The sequence below is a fragment of the Primulina tabacum genome, chromosome 8, assembly GCF_025594145.1.
Source record: "Primulina tabacum isolate GXHZ01 chromosome 8, ASM2559414v2, whole genome shotgun sequence".
Classification (NCBI taxonomy): domain Eukaryota; kingdom Viridiplantae; phylum Streptophyta; class Magnoliopsida; order Lamiales; family Gesneriaceae; genus Primulina; species Primulina tabacum.
In genome coordinates, this window is record NC_134557.1 from 6,553,858 (window position 1) to 6,565,282 (window position 11,425).

General features: G+C 34.4%; 2 protein-coding genes across 5 annotated transcripts; both read right to left on the minus strand.

Moving 5' to 3' along the window:
* Positions 1-73: 73 nt before the first annotated feature.
* Positions 74-2,154, minus strand: LOC142553414 (calcium uniporter protein 2, mitochondrial-like). The gene is made up of 2 exons (XM_075663636.1): positions 1,488-2,154; positions 74-765 (listed from the first exon to the last, which is right to left on the minus strand). Exons 1-2 carry the CDS (start codon positions 1,914-1,916, stop codon positions 280-282), a joined length of 915 nt encoding a protein of 304 aa, XP_075519751.1. The 5' UTR covers positions 1,917-2,154; the 3' UTR covers positions 74-279.
* A 3,274-nt stretch (positions 2,155-5,428) lies between these two features.
* Positions 5,429-10,752, minus strand: LOC142553415 (uncharacterized). Of its 4 annotated transcripts, none has more exons than XM_075663640.1 (9): positions 10,434-10,525; positions 10,068-10,196; positions 9,104-9,192; positions 8,863-8,998; positions 8,313-8,387; positions 7,926-8,047; positions 6,343-6,418; positions 6,129-6,188; positions 5,430-5,656 (listed from the first exon to the last, which is right to left on the minus strand). In XM_075663640.1, exons 1-9 carry the CDS (start codon positions 10,434-10,436, stop codon positions 5,519-5,521), a joined length of 828 nt encoding a protein of 275 aa, XP_075519755.1. In that variant the 5' UTR covers positions 10,437-10,525; the 3' UTR covers positions 5,430-5,518. The 4 variants fall into 4 exon arrangements, with proteins under 4 accessions (XP_075519754.1, XP_075519755.1, XP_075519752.1 ...); XM_075663637.1 differs by having other exon boundaries at positions 10,339-10,523; XM_075663641.1 differs by lacking the exon at positions 10,434-10,525 and adding an exon at positions 10,537-10,752 and having other exon boundaries at positions 5,431-5,656.
* Between the last annotated feature and the right edge of the window lie 673 nt (positions 10,753-11,425).

The following is an 11,425-nucleotide window of genomic DNA, read 5'->3' on the forward strand; positions in this document are numbered from 1 at the left end:
TTATTTATTTTTCTACGTGGGATAAACTCATCATCATTCCTCAATTTTTATTCACACAAATGGAAAGTCCGTTAACACACACAACTCAATTATGATTATATATATGCAATCCAACACCAAGTACTAGCAGAATGCAGAGTAACAAATTTTTACTTCGTTACCGAACTCAGCTGAGGCAACAAGAATTTTGGCGCACATCTTTGTAAAATGAGGACCTTTTAGTTTGTATAAGGTTAAAAATATGCCTATAAATCAATAAAACAGGTAGATTCTGTGATATCACCGACCGTGTAAAAGGTCCTCCGGTTCCACTTCCACCCCTGTTCGCCTTTTGATGGATGCACATGAATCGACAGGCATTTTGCATTTATTCTGCAACTCCAAAAACCTCTGAATATCAAAGTTATGCTTCTTTATGAGCTTCCTCTGCCTTGAAAGGAAGAGTCTTTTCAGTATATCTTGGTAACTCGGATCTCTTGAAGTTATCAGAAAATAAGCATAGCCTATTATAATTCCGGTGGTGGTAGTGAAAAATGCAATTGGTTCCATCACATCCCAAGAAAATTCCCAGAATGTTAGTCGAAAGAAAAACCCGACCTGCACCACAGCAAGCCCCAATCCACTCCACAGAATGCGGCGTACTTGCTTGTCTGCTAGCATGTCGATTTCTTCCTTCTTCTCCTGCAGCTTCTTGAGCTCATCCTTACATGGGTCGTCCTCGGGTAAAAGAGCAAGAGGAACTGCCCTCCGAACCAGATCTACCACCTGGAGACAGACGCATTGAAAGAAAAATGATGCTGCACTTTCAGTATTCGAAACTCACCAGCAAGCCTACATAAAACACTTTGCTATGCAACTGCATCAATATTTTTAATGATGGACACGCACATTCGTAACACTCGTTGATTAAGAATCACAATGTCTTTCACTAAAAAGTATACTTTCTAAGATCCGCATTACCAAAAAACCATCCAATTTGGTTCTTCTGTCATTCAAACAGAGAACGGCCTTCTAACATTAAAAAGTGTAAGATGAATTTTTTTATTTCATCCTGATATGATTGTTCACCATTGATCAAACAAACAATCAAATAAATTCTTGGTAATATCAATCAAGAACTCAAACATCAAACAGTCCCTTTATCATCTTACATCAGAAGCAAAAGCTCAACTATCCTGTCCTCAATACGATGGAACATATTGTGTTAACTCGATGTTTAGCTTAAATAAACTTAAGGCATCTGCAGCTCAAAATCATATCGCGAAACAATTATAACACGGTTTTTTGTTAAGATTTCGGAGATCAAATCATTCTCCCCCAGTTTCTTTAACCCACATTCAACTGTAGAAATCCCAAAGTTTAAATCAAGATCAACCTCACAAAACCCGATAACCCTTTATAGATTATTCCCTATCATTGAATTCAGCGCCCCATCCGAGTAACATAAAAGTGTACATAGAAATAAATAAAGAATGCGAATCTAATACCTTATCTGGATGAAGATAAACTTTGTCCCGGAACAGCAAAACGACACCGGCCTCGTCCAAAACCCGAGCAAACGCAGCGGCTTCATCCGCCGACTTGGCGACACCCAAGCTCTCACAGGCGCGCAACAGCTCTGTGTATGTGATCACCTCCTTGTTCTTCATACCAAGCTTCTCCTTCAACGACTCCACATTCACCAGCCTCATCAGCCTCTTCGCCTCCGCACAAGTCATCGTAGTTTCACCACCATAATTGTCATCATTTGCACTACAGCCGGCGCTCACGGCGGAGCTACAAAATCGGTAAAACGACGAACCCATTAACTTGGTGTGATGATTGCTGAAATGGGAAACGGGTCTGAGCCTGGAGGCCCGGATGGCTGAATCAAATGCCCATTTCAGTAGATTTGAGCCGGTATTTGTTCTCCACATATTGAAATTCACTTTACTGTTTTTGAAGATTTGGTGGTGTTTGGGGAGTCGGTGCGTAATTTATCTGTTAATCTTTCAGTAAAAAAATTGCTAAAATGAAAAGTGGGTAATCGCTAGATTCTGAGGTAGGCCGTTGATGAATCGTTGAAAGGACAACCAATCCAGGAAGAAAAAGGTGAGATCTTGGGGGAATCGAAATCGAAGACAAGAAAAAGTCTAAAAGTTCAGCGAGAAAAAAAGAAAATTTAATATTTATTTATGTCAAGTGTATAATATGTACACGATATGTTTTGTGCAAATGTGGATTGAATCTTTATATAAAACGTAGCTTTATGTAAAAAATAAATCTTTATGTAAACTAACGATGTTGGAGGTATTTTTTCTTTTTCCCAAAGTTAATATTTAAGTTTCTATTTTGATATGTTTTGTTCCTCAAGATATAATTAACAATTAATGATATTAATAAAAATAAGATTTCTTATATCTATAGTCGTGACACTGGTTTGATCTATATTTTATAAAATAATATTTTTAGCATAAAATATCATATATTTTTCATTGGTCGGATTGAATAAAATATTTGTCTAACAAAATTGATCCGTGAAACAACCTCAAATGAATTTTTGTGTATGGATTTTTTATTTTTTGAGTGCTTCCTGATTTCATTCAACCAACAAGACACAAATAATAAAGTTTGGTTATTGCAAAGAAAAATTGGGAACAAAAAGTTGTCCCGTGACATGTTTTTAGTGTATTTTTAGTACTAATCTCGTTTTGTCGCCAATCAAAATCCTTAGAATCTGAAGTATGTTTAGTAATGTCCATGAGATTTCATAAGATCGTGTATATAAATAATATTGTGAATATTAAAATATATAAAATAATATTAAATAATAATAATATGTTTGATTTCATTTATTAAATTTATGATAAAATGATAAATTATATCTTTATCATTTTTAATAATCAAATAAAAATAAATATATTAAGATACGAATGGATTGATTTGAAATATATAACTAATAATTTAATTGATGTATGATAAATAACTACTAAATAAATTCGTAACCAAATTTTGGCAAAAATTTATGTGAGACGGTCTCACGGATCGTATTTTGTGAGACATATATCTTATTTGGGTCATCAATGAAAAAATATTACTTTTTATGCTAAGTGTATTAATTTTTATTGTGAATATCGATAGGATTGACCCGTCTCACAGAAAAGATTCATGAGACCGTCTAACAAGAGACATACTCCCAAACTTTACTAAGAAAACTAAATTGCTATTTGAATCGAGTAATTTGAGTATTTATATGTTTCATATGACTGTTAGAAATAGATCAGGTCTTACCTAGATCTGAGTTAGATCTGTTCAACGAGTTTGATCAGGAATCATGATCGAACTGATTGACTTTGAAATCAACTGTCACGTTGTGCAATGGTCGATATGGACCGACGAGTCGATCGTTGATTTTTTTTGTTCCATTTGTCCCTTATAAATACCCCTCATTCTAATTCTCAATTCTCTCTTGATTATCAAAATATCAAGTTTCAATTATTGATTTATTTTCAATTGCTGATTTATTTTCATAATTACTTCAATTTCATATTTATACAAATAACCAAAACCAGATCAAGTCTTAGCGGTGGCAAGGGAAATGGAAAGGGCATCATGCCACCCGAGTTCGAGCGTCGAGATTTTCCTTCATTCAATGTCGACAACTATGATCTTGATTTTTCCAAAACGTAAAGAACGAGAATGAGATGCTCAACAAACACATCATCGTCGAAGTCAATAAACTATAAGCGATCCCACGACACCTAAATGTAAAATTCGAGCGGTGCTTTGCCCAGCATTCGATGTCTTCACCAAACATTTTGAAAATGTGACGCTTCTTCCTTTCGATGATTTACAAGCCAGATATTAATATTGTTAAAAAATGTACACATTTCAATAAGGAGATGGTCGTGAAACTTTAACGCGGCACATCGAGAAAAATCATTTGGTGGAAATTGATATTGATCGTTCTCAAACTCAAATTCCGACATTATCTTCTCAATCGGGTAACAATTCTAAACTTTTTAAATTTTTTCGAAGCTAAATTTAGATTAAAAAACGTTTAAATTTCATCCGATTGAACACCTTTATTTAAGTTTTAATGATAAATTATATTTTGAAATTTTGTTTTCTTTAAGTATAAATCTTTCTATTAGAAGTATTACTTAAAATACCAAATGCACACTTTTAAAAAATTAGTCATGGAGCAAAAAAAAATTTGCTAGTTTAAATAACAAAGTTTCTTTATGTTTGGATATTTAAAATGATCATTGATCAAGTTCTTTATATGTGTATTATATATAATTTGATTGATAGTCATTGGAACCTTGAAAGAATATACAAAACAAAAGAAGTCATGAAGTAAAGCGTATGCATGCCTGTGACTGTAGAGGCCAAAGAGTAGCGAAAATCGGAGCTCGAGATTTATGATGATTTTTTTTGATGATATCACATTTTAAGAGTTCTAATTTGTAGTTTGATTCATTGAAAACTTTTGAAAATAGACAAAAACTTATGTGAGACGGTCTCATGGATCGTATTTTGTGAGACGATGAAAAAGTATTACTTTTTATGCTAAGAGTATTACTTTTTATTGTGAATATCGATAGGGTTGACTCGTCTCACATATAAAGATTCGTGAGACTATCTCACAAGAGACTTACTATATGTATTTTTATTTAGATATATGTTTCTTTATTTTAGGAAAATTTTGATATAATTTTTATAAGTACAAATCCTATTTTATTAATTTATATATTTGTATTATTCAAACGTGTTATTAACAAATAATATTTTTTTAAAAAATAACAAATTAAGGGTTGGCCTGGACCCGGATCCAGATCTAGACCTAGACCCAAACCCACGGTTACCAGGAAACAGACCCAGACCCCAACCGTCGAGTTCACAACCCGGACCGTAACTTGCCATGGGTTCCGACTCAGACCCCACAGGTCCGACTAGGATCTAGATCAAACCTCCTGATCTGTTAGAAAAGTGATCAAATAGTGTAAACAAAAGGGATTTGTACAGAAAAAATACATTTTTAATGTGTTAAACTAATAATAATCAACTTTACCTACTTTTTCATTCAAGTCATTGATAAGATTATCAGTTACGTCCTTTTTCTTTTTCAAAAGATGAATATAATTTTCTAAATAATACACAAATTTCTAATTTATTTGTAACAATGAAAAAAATACTCATGTTATATTAATTTAAACTATTTTGTTACATGTTTTTTTTTTAAAAAAATCTATTAAATATGTTATACATTTCCAAATTTTAGATCATATATAAATTTATTCTAAGGTATTGGAATATGCAACCCATCGGATTATTCACGAATTAACTAAAAAATTGTTCTTAAATTTGTAGAACTGATTGGTCATTGCATAAAAGTTAAATTCAAATAACCTGGTATAGTTGGTTTTTTGGGATAATTATTTTTAATAGTTAATTAATTTTTATATAAAACATTGTAAGCTGTGATTTTAATACAACTTATGCATGCTAAAGAACTATAACCACCCCATGAAGAATGTCATCTGCTATGCCTGGCCTTGTTCAAGGTTTTTATCAAACCTCTCGCAATTTTCCAGAACCAGAACAAGTTCATCATTGCCAACACAGGAGGTACTACAAGCAAACTGTAAAATCCCACAGGAAACACTTTCTTGACCTTATAGAAACAGCAAAAACCAAAATAAGGCCAGTTATCTAAGGCAAGCGAATTTTACATTTTCACATGAACCTAGGCTATGGCATAGACCATAGTAGGTTCACGGTTCACCCCACTCAACAAAAGTTTGGTGCACGTGCCTTTCAAGACTGCAATTGGATACGAACCAGAATCCAATATTTGACATGGAAACAAAGTTTACTTTGAACCCCAGGTATACATCTTATGACCGAGGGTGTGCAGAACTACTCATTTAGAAAGAGCAATGTCTAATTCACCACGATTTCTTGTATGGACTCACAGTTTTAACACATGATTGGCTAGGATCCGAAAAAATAATCTGGGACCAACTTTAACTGAGGGGGCACGCTTAGGCCAGCAAAAAAGTTTCAAGGTCCAAATTGATTCATAAAACTCCAAGCGGGAAAGCTATGCCTGTTACTACTGAGTACCAAATTTAAAGTCAATTTACCTGATCGAAATGCATAAACATGTGGTAGAAGAAGTACATGAACAAGATAATCCTGGCAACCTGAAAAAAAAAAATTATACATGTTACAATAATTTATTATGAATCCAACACCAGAAATCTGAGTAAGATGGCGAGAAATTAAATTTGACGATTGTAGGAATATTTTTGCAAAGATGACAAACTAAATTTCAATAATTTGAAAGCTTATACATACCAACCACCCAAAGAACAAAGAAACACCATTGTAAGTGTAGAGTTTCGAATTCTTCAAGCCAGCAACATCAAGATACCTGAATATGAGTTGAAACTAAATTAATATCGAACCTCAAGTGTAATGCCCGAGAATTTTATTACTGTAATCGGAAATGATTTATTGATAATTGATGTGATTATAGACGGAAAGGATCAGACCCGGAAAGACGAAAGAAGACTTGAATTATGTGCGAGGACTGAACAACCTCGCGCATATGCGCGACCAGGACCCGCGCATATGCGCGAGGTAGGCAGAGAACCTCGCGCATATGCGCGAAGAGAGGGCGCGCATATGCGCGAGCAGAGGAAAAGAAGATTGCCGAGACCAGTAGGCCTCGCGCATATGCGCCAAGGAAGGTCGCGCATATGCGCGAGACGTGCAGCACAAGGATGAAACCACTTGCCCCTTACCATGCATGATATATATATAAAACTTTCATCCCTTCATAATTCAGGAAGGGAAACGAGAAAGGTTCAGAGAATTGGCCAAGTTCCTTGAATCGTAGATTTGCGATTTTTGCAAGATCCCTCCGTCTGATTTTCAATTCGAATTCAGTACCGTACTCATCTCGACAAAGACTTCAACTGGACGTAGGTTTTATTACTTTTTGATATGATTTGAAAATATGATACGGAAGAAATCCTGATATGACTGATGTTATCTGTTCCTGAGTTTGTGGTCATTGTATAATTGAAATCAGATCGAAGAACGGATACCGTATGGAATTGTTATGATTTTCAGATTGAATTTGATTGAGATTATACAGATTTGATATCAGATTGAGTTTGTTATCGATTATGATTTGTTGAGATTGGTATCTGTTGATATCTGTATTGCTGGGTATATTGAGATTGTACAGTTATGCCGTTGAGACAGAATTAAATTGAGTGCTGATTATATCCAGTATTGATTTGAGTTGTATATTAATATTGTACTCCTCAATATTGTCATTGCCAGTTGTATATTAATATTGTACTCCTCAATATTGTCATTGACAGATTGAGTATTGACAGAGATTATGAGTCCATAGTTGATTTACAGTGTTATATCGATTCATGTCTTTCAGATTATGATACATGTTATTGATATCTGTTTCATGCTTTTATATCTGTATATATGATTGCATGTATACGTTGTTTATACTCGGAATGTATTTCTCACCGGAGTTATCCGGCTGTTGTTGTGTTTGTATGTGTGCATGACAACAGGTGAGACATGATCAGGGTCAAGAAGAGGATGAGAGATCGAGATTAGCGTGGAGATCCGCACTTAGAAGTAGATTTGTTTCATCATCTGATCTGTAGTGAATGAACAATAGTTGTTATGATTTACTTTTGTACAAGACTTGTACTTTAGATCTGGATGTTGATTTTGTAAATGAAATAAGAATTATTTCATATGTTGCGCACTCGTGTATTTAAAAAAAAAAATTTAGACCCAGATTAATTAATTGATTCTAATAATGATTAAGAAAATGAATTAGGTTAGGGTCCCCACATTAAGACACAAACTAAAGGAGGAAAAATAACATCTCCTAATCTTACCATCTCAGATTAACAAATGGAGTTGTGCTTTCAGTAAAGAGAACCATCAGTATATAAATTTGTGCTTGACCGCTCAAAAGAGATTGAATGATCGAGTACATAGAGAGTCCATGATGCACCACCTAGCCAAAAAAAAGCGCCTACATGAAAATCACTCCCCCATTGAACTATGTAATAGCAAACATTTTTCTTGTATTGAAATTTGCCTCGTCTAAAATGATATAATTAGGTGCAGCGATCATGAAGCAACTTCCAAAAATTAAAGATGAAAGAGAAAGATGTCGGCATGCTCTCACTCCCCGAGAAGATAACAAGGAAAGATAAATATTAAGATATGCATTGATGATAAATATGCACAAGTCAATTTGGTGGGATTCCCGTACTTACATACTCCATTCCACCTAAAGTTGGAAAGTGGAAAATTATCATTGCCAAGTCTGATAGAAAGTAGCCGATGGAAACCTGAATCGTTAAAAAAGAAAATAAAACTACGAGGATGTGTCCACAAGAAATAGAAATAAGATCCACAAAACTTATAATCGCATACGAGGTTGCCCTAATGCAAATGGGAAAGAGGAGCATGTTGTCTCAACTGAGTCTGATAAACAGAAAATTTCATTTGATTTTTTCAATTGAGCCATTTTTTAGACATTCACTTAAATGCTGCTGAAAATCTATGTATAAGCATAACACCAGGGAGAAGATATTTTCCTCAAGGCAAGAGAACAGACTGCTATTACAACTATACACGTAATTACAGCCCTAAGAAGTAAAAAAAACGATCACTCTCATGGCTAAACAAACTGACTGATATACAACACACATTCCAAGCAATATAACAATGATCTTCAACAGCAAGAATAATCAAATAACTCTAAGGAACCAATCATATATTGTGATCTCAACTTTACACACAGTTGTTAACAATTAATATTACCCCCATTATAGTGTCAGATAGATTCGATGTTCTACTAATCATCAACTCGTCTTGTGTGTCAACAAAAAGATCCGAAACAACCAACAGATATAGAGAACCAGCAGCTACTACAATTGCGTGGAAAGTGGAGAATCCCCTGTATCATTAACAGTCGATCACAACCGAAATTCGGGTTGCAACAATAAGCTTTGGAACAAATCTTAAATCGAAAAGAATCAATTAACATAGAAAGAATCATAACCTGTTGTTCCACTCTAGTTTCTGTTTACTGTCAAGTTTGGGATAGCCCTTTATGAATAAACTGCTGACTACACCTGTTAATTCATAGACCTTCAACACCAAAATTGGATCTCTTCAAAAACGAAATAGAGATGAGCAAAATACCAATTGGCTTAAAGAGTACGGAAGATCATTTGCATCCAGTGTACAGAGAATGTTAAATCATGAAAAATTTGTTATTCCTCCAAGTAATCCTATATCCTGTTTCAGCACGGGGAAGCTTCTACTTCCCTCGAACTGAGGCAAACAAAGCTGCTTCAGGACAATAACATAAATTTAAATTTATTTATTTGTCTATTATATTATCACAGCACACATTGGGATTTGGATAATAAGCTCAAATACAAAACAAAATGATAGAAGCAATTATGTAATAAATAATGAGGTTGAGAAACTCTCCCACCAATTAATCAAGTCTCTGAATCTGGACTAACTTAATGTTTAATATCGGCATGGAAGAGCTATTTGGGAAAGGACAATCGTTGAGTTGGCGTTGATTGAAAGCCACCTAGCACGTTAGCTTCGAAAAGGAGGGAAATTTTGCGATATAACCTTGATTTCACGAGCAACTGTTTGAGAGGTCTATAAATTAACATACTAGTCTTTTGGATTTGTACTCTCCTATAGGTGTTATGAGATAACATCTTAATCCATCCATGTACTTCCATTTGCTCAACTCTAGAAACACTCTCTGGGTAACCAGACAAGCAAAAGACCAGGACGAACTCTCCATCTAACAAACAAAAAAGCCCCCCTAAGTTTTCCCAGAATCAAATGGTTTCCTCTTTCAATCAATATCAATAAAACACACTGATATCTTATGTTACAAAACACAATGCCCAGTAAAAAACCAAATGCAGATAAACCCAGCAAAAACAAAAATAACGCAAGAAAAGAGACAAAAGGCAGGCATCAAATTAACTTACAATTTTGCACATCAAAATCCCAATAAAAACAGATGACAGCCAGTGTAACTGCTTGGTCTGTGTAGCATGACCCGTGTGGCCAATCAACCCAACTTCAATCCCAAAAACCCACATCCCTTTTCCTTTTTCCTGCAAAGATACAGCTAAAGAACATAACAATTCCACGTACTTCACAAGAAAAACAAACTTAAACCTCTCCCCGCGCGAGAAGTATATACGCGTTCGGCGCTACATCATCCATATCGCAAGAAAGATAAAAATTTTAAGTTACCAGAAGAATCGTAAGAAGATGAAGATGATCAAACGACGAACTGGACAGTATTTTATTATGAAAATCACTCTTAAAACAATAAGGGAGACGAATACCATTGGTAGAGAAGGTGGGCCTCTCCGTACTATTAACAATCACAAAAATGGCATGACGCATATACCGAAAGAACTCAGGAAAATTCAAGAATTTATCACTTACCGGGAGTAGCAGTAGAAAAGTTTGAAAATTGAGGTGACCTTTGATTGATCTTGTCGGAAGCCAGCAAATTCAAAAATCGGAACAATATATCGGAAAACCACTAGTAATAAGAGTACACTTTCCTACAGCTGCATACAATAAATAAGGCTCCAACTAACGACCTTTGCAAGTAACTGTTGGCTACTAAAAACCTGCGCGCAATTATTTGCTAGCGGCCATAAATACCAATTTATTAACTGTGTTTATATGTTTTAGGTCAAAATTAATAATCTGACGAAATAGTTTTAAGAATATTTCTTCACATACTATATTCGAGAGAGAACAATCGAAGCTCGATTTTTGGATTGATATATAATTTAAAAGATTTTGATTTGGGTCATCCATGAAAAAATATTACTTTTTATGTTAAGAGTAATACTTTTTATTATGAATATCTGTAGGGTTGACTCGTCTCACTGATAAAGATTCGTATCTATATGAGACGGTCTCACGGGTCGTATTTTGTGAGACTGATCTCTTATTTGGGTCATCCATGAAAAAATATTACTTTTCATGCTAATAGTATTATTTTTTATTATGAATATCGGTAGACTTGACCCGACCGTTTCATAAAAAAACTTGCTTTTCAATCAAAGTGTTGTCACATGTGATTTAATAAAGTGATTTTTTTGGTCGGGTGAAAGTTGTCTGCTCCTTTATCGGAAACTAGACAGCCTAATTTCAATGAGTAAAATTAAGGACAATTGATGCTTATATAACAGGAGATAATTTTGTTACAAATTTTGATGGAGAAGTAGCTAATTAAAATTATAAATCTATGGACGTAAAAAATAATATTTTTTATGAGTGACCCAAATAAAATATCGATCACACAAAATTGATCTATGAG

Excerpts from the sequence above, each read along its gene's own strand:
- LOC142553414 (XM_075663636.1), bottom strand. The coding sequence starts at position 1,916 with ATGTGGAGAACAAATACCGGCTCAAATCTACTGAAATGGGCATTTGAT. Across the intron at positions 766-1,487 it reads TTTATCTTCATCCAGATAAG|GTGGTAGATCTGGTTCGGAG; the intron begins GTATTAGATTCG and ends GTCTGTCTCCAG.
- LOC142553415 (XM_075663637.1), bottom strand. The coding sequence starts at position 10,494 with ATGCGTCATGCCATTTTTGTGATTGTTAATAGTACGGAGAGGCCCACC. Across the intron at positions 8,999-9,103 it reads AAACTAGAGTGGAACAACAG|GGGATTCTCCACTTTCCACG; the intron begins GTTATGATTCTT and ends TTAATGATACAG. Across the intron at positions 5,657-6,128 it reads TGTTTATGCATTTCGATCAG|GTCAAGAAAGTGTTTCCTGT; the intron begins GTAAATTGACTT and ends TGTTTCTATAAG.